The sequence below is a fragment of the Melopsittacus undulatus genome, chromosome 2 (genome assembly GCF_012275295.1).
Source record: "Melopsittacus undulatus isolate bMelUnd1 chromosome 2, bMelUnd1.mat.Z, whole genome shotgun sequence".
Taxonomy (NCBI): domain Eukaryota; kingdom Metazoa; phylum Chordata; class Aves; order Psittaciformes; family Psittaculidae; genus Melopsittacus; species Melopsittacus undulatus.
The window spans coordinates 71,709,551-71,730,499 of NC_047528.1; the positions used below are offsets into that span (position 1 = coordinate 71,709,551).

Genomic DNA, 20,949 nt, shown 5'->3' on the forward strand with positions numbered 1-20,949 from the left:
TCCTTGTGTTGCGTTGACACAGTTCACGGCTGTACCGCTAAAAGGACATTTGCCTGTCACAATTTCTGTTATGAACTTGTATTTTCTACAACTTTAAAACTTTAATGGTAATCACAGAATCCCAGGGACCTCAAAAGATCATCTAGTCCAACCCCCCTGCAAGAGCAGGGTAACCTAGAGTACATCACACAGGAACTTGTCCAGGCGGGCCTTGAATATCTCCAATGTAGGAGACTCCACAACCTCCCTGGGCAACCTGTTCCAATGCTCTGTCACTCTTACAGTAAAGAAGGTCTTCCTGATGTTAACGTGGAACCTCCTATGCTGCAGTTTACACCCATTGCCCCTTGTCCTATCACTGGATATCACTGAAAAAAGCCTAGCTCCATCATCCTGACACCCACCCTTTACATATTTGTAAACACTGATGAGGTCACCCCTCAGTCTCCTCCAAGCTAAAGAGACCCAGCTCCCTCAGCCTCTCCTCACAAGGGAGGTGTGAAACAAGGGGAACACAAAATCACAAAATGGACTTTATAAACCTTTAGAATTAGTTTTAAGCAATGTTAAGTTCAATGGCTTTGTAACAGTAGCAGTGGAAAATTACTGAGGTGCATAATACATAGAAAAAATAGAGTCCAGATAGAGAACATATTGGCACAAGATAAATCATTATAGTTGATGTGGTCTTAAGAAAAGCAGTCTAGAAAAACAGGACGCAGGGATAAGGAGTATCTGGGAATAGCAGGTGTCCAGGATAGGCTACAGGTAAACTAACTGATAAGTAGGAGGACAGGAGGATTATTATGTCTCTGCTGCCAACGAACCAATTAAACTGGTATAAGCATCTACTGTGCGTGCTTCAAAGGCTGCCAGAAGTGATGAAGATTGTTGGAAGAAGTAAACAACCCTCAGAGACCACCACCACAATTCTGTACGCATGCGGGGAGCTTTCTGGAAAGTGATGTAATCCATACGTAGCCTCATGAATATGTATGTATGTCCAGGGACTATATAAGGATGGCTTGTGTAGTAATAGGGAGACACATGTTAGGAGGAGTTATCCCCCGTGTCTCCCGGCACCACAATAAAGAATACCTGCTTGTCAGCTTGAAAACTTTGTTGGCAAGTTTGTTCCTGGAGTTTTCTCCGAATCAGGTGTTCCACTCCCTTAATCATCTTTGTGGCTCTGCGCTGGACTCTTTCAAGCAATTCCCTGTCCTTCTTGAACTGAGGGGCCAAGAACTGGATGCAATATTCCAGATGTGGCCTCACCAAGGCAGAGTAGAGGGGGAGGAGAACCTCTCTTGCCCTACTAACCACACCCTTTCTAATGCATCCTAGGATGCCATTTGCCTTCTTGGCCACAAGGGCACATCGCTGGCTCATGGTCATCCTCCTATCCACCAGGACCCCCAGGTCCCTTTCCCCTTCACTCCTTTCCAGCAGGTCAACCCCCAACCTGTACTGGTACATGGGGTTGTTCTTCCCCACATGCAAGACTCTACACTTGCCCTTGTTGAATTTCATCAAGTTTCTCCCTGCCCAACTCTCCAGCCTGTCCAGGTCTCGCTGAATGACAACACAGCCTTCTGGTGTGTCAGCCACACCTCCCAGTTTAGTGTCATCAGCGAACTTGCTGAGGGTACACTCAGTTCCCTCATCCAGGTCGTTGATGAAAATATTAAACAGCACTGGTCCCAGCACTGACCCCTGAGGGACTCCACTAGTCACAGACCTCCAGCTAGATTCTGCCCCATTGACCACAACTCTCTGCCTTCTTCCTTTTAACCAGTTCTTGATCCACCTCACTACCTGATCGTCAAGCCCACACGTTCTTAGCTTATCTATGAGAATGCTGTAGGAGACAGTATCAAATGACTTACTGAAATCAAGAAAAACCACACCAACCGCTCTACCATCATCCCTCCACCTAGTCACTTCCTCATAGAAGGCTATAAGGTTGGTCAAATATGACTTCCCCCTGGTAAAACCATGCTGGCTGTTCTTAATAAACCCCTCATCCTTGATATGCCTAGAGATGGAGTCAAGAATAAGTTGTTCCATCACCTTTCCAGGGATGGAGGTAAGGCTGACCGGTCTATAATTACCCGGTCCTCCTTCTTACCTTTCTTATAGACTGGTGTGACATTTGCCATCTTCCAATCCTCAGGCACCTCTCCCGTTTCCCACGATTTACTAATTATAGAACTTCAGAATTTTAACTCCCTCCCATGGAATGTTAGAGGAACTTAAGTAGTGTTGAACTGGAAATGGGAAGTATCTACAGTATTAGTACTGAAGCCATTAATTGTCTCAAAGGCTCCATTATAGACAATTCAAGTAGGCAATACATTTTTTCAAACTTAAGACTACCACTGATTACAGTTATACAATACCTGTAATCACTGGTCTTTGTAAACTCTTTCACTGAATACTTACTTTATTCTTCTGGGCCTATATTATCAATAAACCAATTCAGAGTTTGGAGGAAAGGAGTAGGTAACATTATTTAAACAGAACTGTAGTCACAGTAGAACACCTGTGTCAACTCCTACGAAAGGAAAGAGCGATATCTGTAAGGTACACCCTATTACACTTCTGATATTGTCCAACACTTATGTATTAGGCACCTTGAAAACACTCATGAATACAAATACAATCTTTCTGAAAGATGTATTTCCATGCTGTGCTCACCTCTAAAGAATGGCATGACAGAACAAAGTTTTGGAGAAAATGTAGTGATAAGCACTATGAAATCAGTTGCCAAGTCGAGAAGACTGAGGTAAGATGAGGATTTCAGGACTTCCGTGAGAACAATTTTTACAAAAATAGGACAAAATCTCAGCTGGGCCTAAACTTAAGAGAGTTGTTTGTTTTCAAAAGCAAGCCTATTTTAATTTCAAAAAGAAGACTCCTTTTAAGAAATAGCAGGAGAGAAGAAAGGTATATGTAAGTATGTAAGTAGGATCTAACCTACAAAGAATGAATGGGTACAAACAAAATTTTTCTTATCGTAGCTCATTTGAAATCTACTTAGGAATAATGTTAGAACATCAATTAAACGTAATTTCTTGTACATACAATTAGAATATAAAGCAGAGAACAGAAGCTCATGATTTCAGTATGCAAGATACTATGAAGAGAAATGTAAACTAAGTATCTCCTGAAGAGCACACAGAGGAAAAGTAGTATTCCACCTTCTTTTTCTTTATATATTGTCGTGGTTTAAACCAAGTCCCCCAACTCCCGGAGACTTAGGAAGGAAAATCCAAAGAATGTAGCCCCCACGGATTGAGATAAGAACGGTTTAATTGCTAAGACACAACACCAATCACCACTGCCATTACTACTACAGATAATAATGATACAGCAAACAGCAAGTGAAGAGAATACAACACCCCACCAGCCACCAACCCATAACTCACTCCACCCTGCCCGGCCGAGCACCACGTGCTCCCTCCTCCATTTTCCTACAGAGCTCCACCCCTCCAGCTCTCTCTCCCAGTTGCATCCCGGGCATCACGTGCTATGGTATGGAATACCTCATTGGCTAGCCTGGGTCAGGTGTCCTGTCTCTCCTTCCTCCCGGCCTCCCCTCCTTCACCTGGCTGGAGCACGTGCTCAGAAAAGGCCCTGAACAAAAACACCCTCAAAACATGCTCGCTATCAAGCAACTGTTCCCAGCCCAGAACTCAAAACACAGCACTACACCAGCTACAAGAAGGAGAAAAATGACTGCTGCGGCTGAACCCATGACATATATAAATACAGAAACTTTTAGGTCAAACAAGAATACTTGCTTTAGTCCCCTTGAAAGCTGCAATTGTAACAGAAGGAAAAAAATTAAAACATTAATCTATGTTGAACTACAGCATTAGAAAAGGGAATAGGTGAAGAGGGGGATAAACTTCCATGCTTTTACTATAAATTTTAGAATACAGCTTTTCTTTTTCCCTTCAGTAGAAACTTCTAAGAACATATAGCTATTTCTCAACCAGGGTAATGAGGAAAGAAAAACCATGCTAACAAATTATCCAATCATTTTGTATTATTGCCTGGGGAAGAAGCAAATTTTTGGGTTTTTTTTTTTGTTTTTAATCATTTTAAGAACCTACATTTTACAGTACTGTACAATTCGCAAACAAGTGTCAAATAAGAAGTTTAAAGCTCTGGAAGATAAAACCAGAACAGGTACACTGCTTCTTGCTCTTTGTTCTTAGATGTCTTCATTCATGGAAAATTAGGGCATCCTAACTAAAAATGGGAGAAGGATAAATACCATAAAAATATGATCTACAACAATAATAACAATGCAAGCTATTAGGCAGTGGAGTAGTAATTAGATACACTACAATACCTTAGTGGCCAAAATATATTAATTTCCTGTGGTATGTTCCCCATGAAACACTGTTTTTAATTTTTAAAGACTAGAAATTTATTGCATTGTGATATGCTCTTTGTGGCGCCTTCTCCCCTGAGCCACAAAGCAAAGAACATTTTGCTAGTCCAATAATATTATAATGCTATAGAGAGGACTGAGTCGCAGCATAAAAAGATCAGCTATTTCACATGGTGTAATTTTTTGCAGTAATGGTCTTGTAGCATAATGATGACATTGTCCAAAGTTATGTCACTTTATGGGCATGCCTTAGTCTACTCTTTTGTCCTTAAGAGACAGGTCAAAGTAGCTTTCTGTGCATATATTACAAAACAAACCAAAAATTCCTTAATATAAAACATTTTATTCAGATGAAATTATCTCTCCATGTACTCATGCTCCACCTTAAACCCCACTTTAGATATTCTGATACTCTATAATCCCATTTACTTTATTAAACACACATTATCTTTCATTCTATTCAAGTATTAGCGTAACTTTTTTCCTCTTTCTTACAGAGATGTTCCTAAAAGAACAGTACCAGTGTCAACTCACAAAACTTCCTAATCCAGCAAAGAAACTCCCTCTCATGACTGGTCAAATAAGTAATCAAATAAGGGTCTATTAGTTTGAATATGTACTTTGTGACAGTTTACATTACACCCAAATGTACTGATGAAGCAGAACACAATTTTAAAGATATCATGTTCAAAAATATTTCCTAACATGAGTGGGAAGTGCAGTAAGTACATAGCGACATTGTAGAAGAGAACCTGAGTGAACTAATACTTACACACAACAGACAATCAATGCTCACGAGTGAACAAGAGGGCTGAGCTGCTTGAAAGCAAACCCATTCAGTTCAGCACCCACAAGCACTGAGCTGCTGAAAAGGACTGACATGTACCCACCTGTCCCTTGGAGAGCAAAAGGCTGCTGGACCTATCACACCAGCTCAGAGCTGGGAGAACAAGACACTGTATAATGTCTTACATACTATACAATGACAAAGATCATAAGTAAATTCCTATGTATGTTAGGAAGGATGACTGGGTGGACAAATAATAAACTGGGCTTTCCTTGCAGTTGTCTTGCGCTATCCTGACAAACTGCACATGCCCAAAACTTGCTCAAAATAACCACACACAGGCACAGCAGAGAAAAACTGAGAGGAGAAAAAAATAACGTATGGAGTGCGGATACATAACTGGTGTTCCAAGAAAAGCTTTCAAGAATTAGGAATAAACCTGTTACACCAGAGCCACGCTGTTTACTAGAAGTGAGACTTATTTGAGGACTTTTAAAAAATACTTTATATACCCCAAAAGGGAAAGAAGGAAGAAAAGTAAGAATACATTTTAAAAACCCCAAACAACTAGTATAGAGAACACTAGGAAAACCATACTTGGCAGAGAGCAGTGCCCACTTATATACAAGTTCTTTCAAATTACAGCATTAAGATTTATTGCCAAACTAATATGGAAAATGGTATTTATTATAACAGGAATTAAAAATTAGTAAAAGCTGCACAAGAACAGAAAGCATAGAGGCAGCAAGTCAATAGGTGTACAACCCTTCAAGAAGCAAAATATTAAAAAAAAACAAAAATAGTTGTCAGATACCAAAAAAAGGGCCACAATAAACACAGACAAGCATTCCTCACTGATTACTGAAGGACAGGAAGGAAAAAGTGAGATAAGTAAAACAGGATGGTTTTCTCCTAAGTACCAAGAAACAACTTGATACAGGTTGGCAGCACTTCCATGAACTTTGGGTCAGAACACTGACATTATTCATTATTATTTTAACATTATTATTAAGGGGAAGAAAAAGTACAAATCAAGGAGTCTCTGTCAGAACCATTGTAAGATACAAAAAATTATCTTGGTTAAATACTTCTCAGTAGTCTTGTGACTACAAGAATCAATAGAGAAAGGTACAGAAACACGTAACAGAAACAGCAACCATCACTAGCAGTCTCTACATCATGCAAAAGAAAATCAGTTGCCCATAATGGAAACAGTAGATACCATATTGGAAGGGAAAAGAAATTTAGCTTGATGGTTTTTGTGTTACTTAATGCAGTTCTTGCAATGACCATATTGGGAAAGTTATCACTATGAAGGTCTGCTGCCAATTAATTTTACATAAACAAATATAAGAAATAGTTAAAAATAAAACAAAATTGTTAAAAACAATAAAAAAGCGCAACATGCCTCCTCCTCAAAATTAGAAGCATAAATGGCAGTATCAAGATAATACAATAGAATTCATAGAGCAGAATTTTGATGGTAAACTGTACTATCCAGACAAATTAAGGTGTCCTTAAAAATTTCAGTCTCAAAGAGTTCAATTAGCCAACTCACAGGAAGGCTACATGAATGAATTACAACCACTAAGAACAAGAGCTGCAGAGCTGCGCCCAAGGTGGCATACAGTGTAACTACAGTATGCAGCATAAAAAATATAAGGTTGTTGGTTTTTTTTCTTAAGTAAAAAGAAAACTGTAATGCAACAGCTGGAAATAGTGTTATTATAAGGTAAAATTCTATGCACCTTTTCTTTACATGAAAATCTGTTCCATTTATGGCATCTTATTATTTACATCCAAAGCAAAATAATTGGAACTTTATACACAAAACAGTGTACACAGCCAACAAATATAAAACCTTATCATCTACAAACAGGTTCTGCATTTAGGCACAGAAAGAGACTAATTTTTACAAATGGTCACACTGCTTTGTGCATCTTTAAAATCACTGAAGGGAACCTTTAGACCCCTAGCACCTTCAAAACAAACCTTTCTACTTGCTAAAGGCCCTCTATACAATTCAATGTGTCTAACAGTCAGAAAAGCCACATTATTAACAGTGGGATTAATTTATTTAGCAGCTTTGTTTTATTTTGTTTTATTTCTTTTAAAACCAAATGCTTTGGGTGTCGTTCAACTAATAAATAAATAAGCACAAAAAATACATTGCATTTTAGTGTAAATTATGTACAATATTAAAATCAAATCAGGGATCCTTCAGTTTGAGCACATTCCTCTATAACCCACCCCCAGGGAGAAAAAGGGATCACTGCTAATGCTGCCCATGGCATTTTGAAATGTAGTAAACATTACAGAAATGAAAAAAAAAAACCACTTGTTCTACAGATGGTGAACTAAGATCCAGTTCTGGATTATTCTAACCACAAACAACAGGCAACCATGTGGATGGACAATGTGCAAATCAATCATGGGAATAACAGAAGTTAGACTCTAGGTTAGAATGTTTATTATGTCCTTGCCAAAATTTTCCTTGCTGTTAAATTAAAATGCTAATTTTCAAGTATATGACAAATCTTACTTACTTATGGTTAATTAATTCTCAATGAGGAGCTGTTCTACTTATGTCTAAAATTTGCCCATGAAGCATCTATGCAGTATTTTAATCTAATAATATCCTTAATCTCTTTGTTTTTGCAACAAAATACTAGTACACAACAGAGGGGCAAGACACTATTTTTGTTTCATTCTTTGTTCCCCAAAATCAGATAGAAATGGAGAATGGCAAGAAAATAAGTCTCCACTACCCAGAGGCAGAAAATAGACTTAAAAGATTGCCAGTTTATAGCCTAAAAAGATTAATTCCTGCACTTAAACCATAAGGGAGGACAATCTAGAGAGGACTGATGTTTACTTGAATTGGTGCTATTTGCTCAGATGCAGAAGAAAGAGGAAGCTGTTTGAACCTCCCATTCACACTAAAAAATAAAAGCCTGCACATGAGCAAACTCCACCATGGAACTCTTATCAGTTTTCTTGTACCAGCAACCTCCCTGGCAACTTGTGCAATGAAATGAAAGTAGAAGTACATTTTTGAGTTCTGACCTCTGTGAGAATTGGTAGGTAACACTGAGGAGAAAGAAAACATGCCAAAACTTGTGTGAATCTCAACACTGCAATGAATTTAACTGCAAGTTAATTTCTGCTGCATTATAGACCAGAGATTACCTGTATGACTAGCCATGCAGGAGTTGCTTAGAAGTGGCACACAAGAATCCAACAGTCTCCTCCAAGCAAAGGAGACAGCAGCTGAAAATGCAGCAACTTCTGATCCCAGCTGCCTAAACTATTTCTTACCCCCCTGTGGTCAAAACAACCTGGCATATCTGTGCCTATACAGGCCAACATGATTGAGTTATGGAAAAGGTATCTTGCAAAACTAAGCTACTTTAGAAACGATTTTTTATATCTAGCCAAATGCGTTGCTTATACTATGTAAAGGTGCTGTTTTACAATACTAAGGAGACTGGCAAAGATAATAATTCACATAAAATGGTCACTACTCCTAATAAAACACATGACTAAACTTTCTGTACTGAAGTGTGATGTTCTCTGCATGTTAATTTAGCTTTAGTTCAGCTTTCAGTACAATGTTAAGAAATACTGTATCGCGGCAGTTTTCACAAATTCATCTGTCAGTTAGGAAAGATTAATATGCATGCAGCTTGTAGAGAATATAATTTCTAATATGGGACATTTTTAGCCCCCTATAAGTTTAGGAATAGAAAAACAAAGGCAATATTCAATCCTATCTGTGTTCTGGTAGTGGGGTAGCTATTGGCTACAATGACATAACAAACCTAACACTTGTCATAGCTAAAAATACAACCTATGGAGTAGCTGAAAAGATAGATCCCTGGGGGCATTACTCCAGTTGTGTATTTTGTGCAAATTCGGTATAGATTTTTTTTGCTTCTCTATCTTCAGTGTTGGTTTTGTATGTTTTTACAATATGCTAAAATGCCGGAGTCAAACAGTTCAACTATAACAGAAGTATTTAGGTATCAAAGGTCTCTAGCTTCTGGCTTTTTATTTTAGCCAGCTAATCCTGTACTGTGTGTGCTGAATAAGTGTACACGCAAGTAGGTTTAATAGTTTAAATTATACTACACTGAAGAGTAGTCTTCTGTTGGAACAGACTAAAGCATTTAAAGAAAAAGCAATTTGCTGTATAAGTTCTGAGCATTTATCGTTAGAATTTGCTGTAGAAAAGCAAGGAGAAATTTAACACTACAAAAGCGTTAAGGAAAAAATAAAAAAAGTATGGCAGTACAACAAAAATGAAAATTTAGTGATTTCTTTACCTCTGGTTTATACTACACAGTAAATTGAGCACCACTTATAAACTCTACCAACTAAATCGTGCTACATATGTATAATAAAGAAGACTGTAACTGCGGTACACCGGCACTAAGGCTGTTTTTTTCTATTACAGATGGAGTTTACCACAAACACAAGTCCTTTGATTAATTTTACATATTAAATAACAAGCTGTCTAGAGGTGCTGTTCACAAATTTCACTTACTAAACAAGAGCATTACTCTCTAGTGTGCTAATTTCCTTGCAATTGGAACAACAGATGAAAAAAAATAAGATTCCATCCAACATCTCAAAGGGAAAGAGAAAGTAATCCAGAAGGGTAAAAAACCCAGAAGAGTGAACTGCACTGGTTATAAATGTTGAAAAAAGGGTGTTAGATAACACTTCAAATAAGGATACAGAAGGACTCTGAATAAAAGGGATGAAGTACTTCCACTGGCAAGCTGATGTACCAAGGTGGGACTCAAGGACAACTTAATCAGTCTCAATTATGTTAAAGAGATGGGGGAGATGAAGTCACAGAAGATCAGACTCAGCAACACTTTCACATAGCCCAGTGTTAGCCACTAAAGTATATGGATGCAGATTCTATAGGGTAACACTTGGATTGTTTCCAAGGTCAAAAACCTTGTAAGCTCCTCAGACCTCATTTAAAGATTTTACACTCACAGTTATGAATTATTCATGAGTATTTTGGAAATCTTCCTATCAGAAGATATCGTACCTTCCTTAATCAGAAGCATGTATTGTCAGCTATAAGAAGCAAGCTCATGGCACATTACACTAGATCAATTTAATGCTCGATTTTTCATTGCTTATAGATCAATTTATATTCATTCTACGAAATCAGAGAGGCTTAGGTGACAATTTCCAAAACCAGTCACATTCTTTTTTCACATACTACATAGCTCTGAAACTTACTGTAAAACCTAAAGCTTAAATTTCTGAAAAATGCAACCAGCTATGGAGGTACTTTAAAAAGTTACAAAAGTGTAGTTTTAGATACCAAATACCAAGAACTTTGTTCATGCTCTTTCAAAATGAGTTATTTAAGCAGATTTCTATAGCTTTGAGAAATATGTATTTCTCGAAATGAAAAAAAAAATCATTTTACCATCTTTGATTAACACTATTTGACAAATTCAGAATTTCAGTGCAAAACTTAACATGATATTATTTCTCACATAGCTTTACACCAATATATAACCATTCGTCTCATTGAGAAGATTTATAGTAGACAGTTTGGGCAGAAAGTGTCTAGCCTGTGTGCACCTTATTTCAGTCCTTCCCCAGAATTATTCCAAATTTCTTGAAACATTTATGAATCCTGCAGAAGTCCAACCAGTCTCCCAACTGCTTTTCTGCCTCCTAAGGGCCACAGTCTGTCATGAAACAAACAGGTTTATAAAAAAAATGCTAAAGTTATGACAAAACTAGAAATATTTATAGGCTGAAACATACTTTAAGTCCACTGAAAGGAAGTGTATGTTACAGAAATCATAAAGGTGGTGTCCCTTTTAAGCCTCTGTACTGTAAGACACTTAAAGAGTATTTTCAGATTAATTTTATACATAAGTATAGCTTTCATCACAGCTGAAAGCTTACTGAAATACAACATACTCTTTCTACACAACTTTTTAAAATACAAGAACTCAAAACCACACTGTAGCATAACACAACACAACAAATACTTATCAGGCAAAGGATGCCTTGTCTCATACACAGGGAGAAAAATAAATTATACTAGGGTGCATAAACACTTCACATATATATTTTATATATAAGTTCCAGTATTTGAAGGGGGCCTATAGGGATGCTGGGAAGGGACTATTCATTAGGGAGTGTAGTGATAGGACAAGGGGTAACGGGTTAAAACTTAAACAGCAGAGGCTTAGATTGGATATAAGGAAGAAATTCTTTACTGTTAGGGTGGTGAGGCACTGGAACAGGTTGCCCAGGGAAGTTGTGAATGCTCCATCCCTGACAGTGGTCAAGGCCAGGCTGGATGAAGCCTTGGGTGATATGGTTTAGTGTGAGGTGTCCCTGCCCATGGCAGGGGGGTTGGAACTAGATGATCTTGAGGTCCTTTCCAACCCTAACTATTCTATGATTCTATGAACATGCCTAAATTTATGTCTGCTACTTTATTTTGAATACAGAAAGTGACAAAGTGTTTCTCTGGAGCTGTACTTTAAAACAGATAAATTTAATAACAGGAAGGAGTAGGTTTATACTTCTAGTGTCTCAATCTTGATAAACATAGGTCCAAGAGTTACTGATCCCTTATAATTACTTTCCCAGTAAGAGGTACAGTTAATAATCCAGAGTACTTTTAATGTTGCTTCACTATATGAACCCCAGGAGTTTGGAGAACTAAATATGACTCAGTACTTCAAATTGTTTTACTTGTTTGGAATGTTACAGCAAGCCAATTTCTAAACATTGACAGGATAACATCTGAGAAAAATGCCTTTAGCTGCTATTGTCCAAGCTAGAGCACCTATACTGTCAATACCTGTGCATAACAGATCCACTTAAAACTGATGTAGAGATGTTATTCATCCATATCAATGCCTATACATTCATATTGCTTACCTAGACTGTCCTGCTCAGATGAGTATTCTCTATGAAACAGATTTTCAGATTCCACTTAAAAGCAATCATATGTAAGTAAAAAAAAAAAACACCAAAAAAAAAGCCACAAAAAACCCAAAAAACCTTCCCTGAAACTTCTAAATAAAAATGAAATTGCTAATAAAAAATCCAAACAAACAAAAAAAACCCAGCAAACATAACCCCAGGGTATCTGAGGCCTCAGCGGTGAAACAGAAAATGAAATAACTTAGTTAATCACTGTTTTACATGCTGTATTGAAAGTGCAAATGAAACAAATTGAAACCAAAGACTCTAACGTTACTCAAAATATCTGACTTATAACAATGTAAGTAAAACCATTTTTGTTTTAAACCACGATAACTGAATAGCCTTCACCTCTTACCGGCCTGAAGAAGGGAAAAGTGCACTTCTGCAGAATAATTCATTAGACTTCACAGAAGTCTTTCCAGAAACTGCAATAACTTGGGTTTTGCAGAAAGAAGGCAGGCACCTTAAGTTCAAATTTGAAGAAATTTGAAGAATTCACCCACATCCAAAGCTGGCTCCTGTGTGATACTCCACATGGACTATTTAAAAAAGCAAGGCACATACAAAAATACTCCATTATTCTACAGGAGACACACAGCAGAAGGCCCTGATTCAGAAAATAGTTAAGAACAGACTTAAAAGCTGCTCTACTCATATTGACTATTCAAACCTCAAGGTGCAATCCAGCTGTAGCACAGGAAGCAACAGATTTCAGAATAACCTTGCAAAGCTGAAAACAAAATAACAATTGAGGAGTTGACTATCACAACCGTTTCCAGGCTTTTCAGTTGCAGACTGCAGCTCTAAACACTTAAATGTGCTCTTCTGGACAACCCCACGCAGCAGAAGCCACCCCCGGGTAGCAAATTATAAGTGTCACGGCCCTTTGCACACTGGAAAACCCATTTATTCCCTACACCTACTCCCCAAGGCTTTTAACCCCAATGTGTTCTTCACCTCTCTACTCACAGCCACTCCAACCTCACTCAGTCCTCCACCGAGTATTCAGTGCAAGCTCCCTGAAAAGTCTCAACCCTGGGCCTTTTAATTCAGAAGTTTGCCCACGTTTGGCGGGGGCAGCGGGACAAGGAAGTAAAACGCGTTTAAGCCAACATCAGCTCGCCCGCAGAGCTGAGACCGTCAAGGAGAGGCCGAACAGCCCGGAAGGCGCCTCGGTGGAGGGGCGGCGCGTCACGGCAGAAAGGGAAGGGGGCTGCCGCTACAGCCCCCCACCGCCCGCATGAACGGGCCGGGCTCGCCTGCGCAGTGTGCCAGGGCAGCGAGGGACCAGGCCGTAGCTGGGGATAGGGGCAAAAGCTACACACCCAGGAGAAGGCCGTCCATGTCAAAGATCAGGTGAGTAACTGGCCGCAGCGCGGCTACGGAGGAGGAGGAAGGAGAAGAAGCGGACATGGCGAGGCCAGAGCAGCCGCAGTCCTGTGTGGCAGTTGGCGGCGCAAGCGCGCTCAGCCAGGGCGGCGGGAGCAGAGGGGAGCCGGGCTGTCGTGGGGCGGGTGTGTGTACCGGGAGCGGCCCTGGGAGTGCGGAGAGGAGGGACCTCTCTGGCTGTTTATTTTGTGGTTCTTTTTTAAAACCAAAGGCTATTTCTCTGCAAGGGGCCTCTCGTGGAGGGAGACTGTTCATTTCAGATTCTGTTTGCTGCTGCTTACGGGACATACTGGGGAGTTGCTCAAGTTTTAGCATTTTCAGGCAGCGTTCCTGCACAAAGCTTTTGTGTGCCTGTGTGGAAAATGCAAGGATAGTATTATCGCTGGTAACTGGAGCCATAAACAGGCACTAATCTATGTGAAACTGTGAAGAAAGAGTAAATGCACCTCTTAAAAGGGCTGTTGGGTGCAGAAATAGTTTATTCTGCCTTGTTCTGCATGGTGGTTTATTGGGTTGGTTTGGGGGATTTTTTTTTTTTTTGGGGGGGGGGTGTTAATCATTCAAGAAAATCTGAAGTTCAAAAACCAACCCAGTGCTCTTGAGACAAAGCAAACTCTCCCTGCACGGACACATCATCCAGTTCTATATGCAGGGTTGCAAGGGGAAGAGGTAAAACTGCTCATCAGCCTTCACTTCTATTTTTTTTAATGCAGGTAACTCACCATTGGGTATCAAGACTGCTGAAATACTGGTTGCAGAAGCAGCTATGGAAATAGCTGTGTCCAGCTTACAAGGTGACATACTGACTTGAAGATTTGTATTGCTTTGTAGTTCTGTGGGAAGGCAATGGTTAGTTGCAGCTTTGTGTACCGCAAGTCCTGTCTCTTGTTTGTAGGTAGTCCTCTTGGCAATTCTTTTTTTTTTTTTTTTCTGACAGTTCCCTCATTTGAATTTCCAATACTTCACCTTTTTAGGAAGTTAGAGGTGGTTTTAAAAACCCAAACTGTAGATGTCATACAGTCACATTTGAATTTTGAGTTATCCTCCTTATACGTCTTACCTGTCACCCAAAACCTGTCCTTTAAAAGAACCCTCACCCTACAGTTGTGAGAAATATCATAGGCACAAAGACCTTATACCTCTTTCTATCTTGGAAACAGGAAAACAAATAAAACACCATTGGACTTTATTTGTACCTTTTTAATAATAAAACTTGACTTTCAAACTAAGTTATTTGAGTTTTGGGTTGCTTTTCTGGTTGGTTTGTTTGTTTTTAACTTATTTTGTAATGATTGTATTTGATAATGCTGCTTAGGTACTACCTGTGTAGGCTAGGAAAAATACTGTGCACATTAAAAATTTCATCCGTAGTCCTGATGCACACCTGTTAGGTCTTGCATAGATTTAGGAAAATGGGTCCTGTGCTTCCAAATCTCTTTTTTTTTTTTTTTAACAACCTTATATAAGTGTTAAGAATGCCCACAGCCATTGTGTTTCTGCAATAAACCCTGTGCACCAAGTCAATATTCCAGCTTTGTTTCAGACACCAAATGTGTTTGTCTCCTTAGTGGCTCACTTAGATGAGAACATAGCTAGAATCAATAGAAAGTCCTACTTACAGTGTGTCCAAAAAAGCGTTACTCCGTTAAAAGGAATTAAAAAATAGTTATAATAATATCAGTACTTATAATGGTAGCATTCTCCTATTTTAAGAAAGAATGTGTTTCTGCTGTAAAAGCAAAAGTTTCAAGATGGTGAGTAATGAGGTTGTATGGCAGTGATACTTGAAGTGCAGTCATCCACTTCTAATTAGCAGGTAGTCTAAAAAAAAGAGAAAGAAACCCTGTCTTTAGTTGTATCTGCTGGCATACTAAGGCCTGTACTTGTTAAAAAAAATTAATAAAACAACAAACTGTATCAGTCAGATACCTTGATTTATCATTCTAATTAGAGAAAAGCATATTTTGATCACAACTCTGGCTCCTCCATTCTCAAAAGAGAGACTATTTTTAGTGTCAAGTTCATCTCAGAAAACATAAGGCTTATGCAAAACTTGTGATTATTTAAAGTGGAAATAAATCCTAAAGGCAGCCTTTATGAAAAAAGCTTGTAAAATTGAAGTGTAATCTACAAGATGAACATTTTAGGGTTAGGTAGTTTGTGCTACATATCTTAATGTGTGCATTTCAAGACTGTCAGGCTACCTGACAGGCTGATGACCTCAATTTGCTTTGCTTTACTCTGGCTCATCAGTGATAATCAGTGTAATGTTAGCTTACTTGATTTTTCGAAGCTGCATTCAAACACAAGAAAATCTCAAAATAGACAAACTGTTTAGGTTTATTCAGTGTGACTATGTCTTTTTACTAACATAATGAAACTCGATGAAAGTCCAAGGAGAACTTTTAATTCATGGTGGAGCATAGTTTTCTAGATGCACAGTAAGTGAGAATGCTGATTTAAATTTTGTTTGAGCTGTCTTAAATATTTGTCTCAAACATTCCAGCAGTAATATTTGGGTTTGTTTTTTTTTTTAATGAGTGAAGAAGTTAAGAATGGGAGTAGTGCAGCTGTTTTTTTTTTTTTTGTCTGCATTTCATCACCTATTTTAAACCTGTTTCAAGTGATCAGGACTTTATTTTAATAACTTTGAGTTGTAGGAGGCATACTGTGGTGGAGGTGCAGTAACCATGAAAATGGATAGTTAATTATATGCCTAAGGATCTGCTGTGTGTTTATTGGGAAGGGTGAACTTCGGTTACTGAGATGCAAGTAGACTTGAATCCCTCAAAGTCTGAAAAGCATGGTTAACTTCCTGTACATTTTTTAAATTAATTTAACTTTCTATCTAGGCTTATACAGAAGCAGATAAGTAAATCTTTGCAAAGTTTTAAATTTGATGTTGTTACATGATACATACATATGTGGATGACCAGGTTTTTGAACAGATGCAAATTAGCTGCCTATATCAGACTCTTCCTACTCCAAACGAGTCTTTTTTCTATGGCTTTGTAATAGTGGATTACGATTGCTTTGTTCTGGCATGTGAGATAAGGTGTGAACACTCAGGCATGTATCCATGGGGTTATTAAGTACACAACACAGTGTTTTGCATATACAGTTCTGATAACCTTTTTTAACCTTTGTATGTTTGTCTGGGATTTGTTTACCTTGGAACTAAAATGTTTGCCACATTACTGAAACTTACCTAAATTTTTTTCCTGGAAAGTAAAAGCTTCAGAATATGCTTAAGTGTTTTCTTAGGTAATGCACTTGACTCAAAAATTGCAGTTTCCTATTTCACAACTTTATATTGTGCTCGAAACATGGATTCACTTACATATTTTTGTACCATTTACAGGAATGTCATGCACTATGTGTTTCACGCAGAAATGACTGACTTTATTTTTCTTGTTCTGCAGGCGCCTTGGCAAAGAGGATAAACAGATTATAATCCGTTTTGATTTGAATATTAAAAAGAATCTAAAGACTTGAGTAAATCCAGTAATTTAAAAGCTTTTGCAATGATGTACATGAACAACTGTTAAACCCACTATTAGTAACAAATTACTTGTAATGAATTAGACTTAAATGTAATTTAATTGAACTATCAGCTGAGATTCACAACAGTTGCTATAGTTGAGCCTGTAAGCCCTCAGAAAATGAAAGCCCTCCCATTGCTGGATGTCACCAAACAAGAGCTTTTCACCCTATTATTGTTTTAGTATATGTTTTTATGGTTGCAAAAGAGAAAATGAGCATGTATGTTAAGGCAATTAAATAATACAATACACCTGCTGATCTGAGTAATCTTTTATTCATTACATGAGTCGAAAGGGAGTCTATCCTTTTTAATCAATCATATGGGTCTTCTTACAGCCGAGCAGGTAGGGGGGAGGAAAGTCATCTGTTTTCTGGATTTTGCTATTTGCCACATGGGTCAGTTACAAAGGCAAGAAAGATGATGTGTTATGCTTCAAGAGAATAAAGTGAAGAAGATAGGTGTTGGTCATCCATAAATTTAGATGAGGCACTATAAAAAGGCTTTTAAACAGCAATGAGGAGTGAAATTCTGGAAAAGCCAACCAAGCACACAGGAGACAAGAAGAACTTTTAAGATATTTTTAGATGTCAATTGCTGTATTTAGTGATGGGGTAGTACAACAGAACTATCAGCTTCTGAAGCTGAGCAATTAAGCCTTAATGCCATGCTTCAGGGGCCTTTTTTTGTTTCCATTCAAGTCCAGGAGAATAATTTTCTCTTCTCTATGGCTTGTGAATTAGCTTTTTTGACATAATTTTTGTCTTCTAGTAAAACATTGGCTGCATACAGGCAAAGTGTTAAGGTGATTAGCAGTGTCATTGTAATTGAAATCCTGAAGTGTTTAGTGGTCCCTCTTAGCCTTAAACTACTAGAAAGATTAGGGCAGAAGGGATTACATTTCCTTCATTTGCAGCTTTATTTATCTAACTTTCTAGTGTTGCAGGAGCCTAAAAGTTTGGTCATGCTGTTGGTTTTCTTTCTTGTCTGCATGTGAATTTTGTAGCTATATTTTTTCATTTTTGTACAGTTTGATTATTACAGATTACAAGAAAAAAATCTGTAGTGCTATGTGGAATACACATTCTGTCAGCCTTCTTGAGCAAGACATCTGTCACTTGATTGCTGACAATAAGGGTAGAACTGAATGCACTGACCCTTCCAGTGGTCCCTTTCAGTCTTGTTCTGCTCAACCTCTTCAAAGGCTGCAACAATTACAGCTTCAGATGGAAAAGAGATAGAAGGATTGTGATTCTCTGTGTCGAAAGGTCTCTAAGCCACTGGTCTGTAATGCTTCAGAGTTAGGTTTCATATGTGTGTTCCCCACTCAGCATGCAATAAGCTGTAGAACTGAATTTCCAGAGCTCAGACATTCTGCTTACTTTGTGGGTGCATGGCCTTACTATTTTGAACATACCCAGAGGAGTCGAGCAGAGATAAATGAGCTTGCCGACGCTCAGCCTAGAATGTTTGTCTACAAGATCAGGGTAATCATGCTACCAGCCTAGGTAGTGCAGGAAGATATACCTTGAGGAATAAGGTTCAGTGTGTTGTAACAAAATATATGAGGAAATGATGTAGCCTTATTTCCTATTTTATGCTTTGAACTAGAATTTTTTTAGCAGAAGGTAAAGAGCAGATACTTGTTTTCATAAAACATTTGTAAAATGAAAACACCACTTGTAAATACTGATACAGTCAGGTATGAGGGCTACCTAGAAGGAAGCATATAGTCCCAGTGCTGTGAAGCCAGTGAGACCCTGATTTTTTTTTCATTTTTTATATCCGAAGACAGCTAGCTCCACCTACTAAGCACATCTGAACCATTTCACCCTGGGTTCTGTAAGATGAATGATTGCTCACAGTGATACTGCAGGATTGAAAGATTCCTAGATTTTCTTTTCATATATGCTTACGTAGATGAATTATTTGAGACAGAATTGTATATACTTAAAATATCTGTCCAGACATTCTACCTAAAATTTTCCAAGTCTTTGCTCTTCTAGGATATCTTTGTTCTTCCTCTATATTTTTCCTTTTCTTTTTTTTTTTTTAACAAATTTCATTCCTTTAACCTTTCTTTATAAGTTAATGCTTTCTGAAGCTTTCAGCATTTCATTTGCTCTTCAGGATTCCAGTTTTTCTGTATCCTTATAGAAGTCCACCACTCAGATATGTTTTTATAGCCGTGGGATTCATTAGTGACAAATAGAAAGGTCATGTTTTACTAATAGGCTGCTTTCTTAGGTACAGCATAACTCTGAATTAACATAAGAATTGAATTAGCACTTTTGCCATAGTTTTATTTTGTTCAGTAATGAATGATTTGTAATTCTTATTAATATTTTTTACTACTGCTGCTTAGGTTGTTCCCATTTTGTAGTAAGCCAAAAGCTTTTGCTGCCACTTGCTCATATTAAAATTTTTTTATGGATCACTTTTAGCTGTATCCTCATTAATGAAGAATAGTCAGTATTATACTTCACTGTAAGAGATCAGTGGCAACAGATCTAGCCCATGAAGAGCTTACTACCTCTTCATACAGTTAAAAAGATTTTTCTGCGTTATAAGTATGAAACATTTCCATCTTGCAAGCCTCATAAGGCAACTATTTCCAAAAAAGCTGTGTTACAAAATGAATCCTTGTATCAGGGTTTCAAAAATGTTGCATGTGTCACATAGCCCAGTGGCTGCTACAGCCAGCAGGGAATGAATGTTACATTAATGACCACATTTGACAGCCTGACTCTGTAATCTGTTTTTCACTGGCTTTTCATTTTTAGGCCAACAATTATGCCCTTATCCTGAAAAATTAGAATAATGCAATTTTAAAAAACTTATTAACAAGACTTTTAATATTAAAGATGGTTATATATCCTCATTAAGCAAGATGTACCATCCAGAGACTAGCCATTTTGTTCTGTGGTCATAAAATGAGGTAGGGTTAGACTGTGCTCTTGAGCTACAGAGCTCTGAGGAAAGCCTGTGTGCTTCATGAAGCACAAAGCTCCACCCATTAGGTGGCATTCTTGTCACTGACATTTGTCACCAGTATCTTCTGTGGTAGTGCTGGCACTAAAGCTGTTTAAAGTTGGTGGAAATATAGTAAACCTTTTCCCGTTTTCAATTTTTAAATATATTTAGCTGGGTAATGGTTGCTTCTTGAAGGACCTGACAAAGGGTGGGAATATACATAGCTGTCTGCTTTTTCTGACTTCATCACATCCAGGAAATATAATCAAATACATTATTTAATTTAGATTCAATAGAATACACTTTTCCTGTTTGTGCAAGGCCACCTTTCTTTAAAGATCCTGTTCTGTTTGTGAGTTGAGGTAGCTTAGTCAAGTATCTGATGGTTAGAAACTATGGCTATAGTGACTACCAAACCTGGATCTTTATTCTTGCATAGTATAGTCAGTATGTTCCTCCAGCTAAACTCCTAGCTAAACTCTTAACTAAAGTTAAGCACAACCATGATAAAAAAATGACAAAATCATTAGAACATGTCACTGAGTTCAATAATAAAAGCCGTTATGACTTCCTCAGAATTGTACAATGTCCTCTGCACAGATTTCACAAGTTAGTGTAATGATTCCGCTGCATCCCTCAGGGTAACTACATAGCTACAGAATTTTTAGAGTTAAATTTGGCATTAGTGGTTTTGGACAAAGCAAAATAATAAAGATTAAACTTTTTTTCTTTTTTTTACTGAAGATTTGTTACAGCATAAATATTATCTAATATACAGTAATCCAATTTTTATAAAGTCCCGAGGAACAGCAGAGGTGCATTTTTTAATTCTAGACAACTGTGATTTTCAAAAACGTTCTCTGAAATTAGCTA

General features: G+C 37.9%; 2 protein-coding genes across 4 annotated transcripts in view; one reads left to right on the forward strand and one right to left on the reverse strand.

The window, feature by feature from the left end:
- PUDP (pseudouridine 5'-phosphatase) overlaps positions 1–13,640 on the reverse strand; it is a 77,446-nt gene extending 63,806 nt beyond the window's left edge. For both annotated transcript variants that reach the window (XR_004080890.2, XM_005151422.4), the window contains exon 1: positions 13,499–13,640. Coding sequence is in view for 1 of the 2 variants with exons in the window: in XM_005151422.4 (XP_005151479.1) it covers positions 13,499–13,586 (88 nt within the window). In the remaining variant the exon portion in view is untranslated. The remainder of the gene's footprint in view (positions 1–13,498) is intronic.
- The window catches only part of STS (steroid sulfatase), a 102,219-nt gene continuing 94,588 nt past the window's right edge, over positions 13,319–20,949 (forward strand). For both annotated transcript variants that reach the window (XM_031050991.2, XM_031050992.2), the window contains exons 1-2: positions 13,319–13,529; positions 14,276–14,356. The gene's annotated coding sequence lies outside the window, so the exon portion shown is untranslated. The remainder of the gene's footprint in view (positions 13,530–14,275; positions 14,357–20,949) is intronic.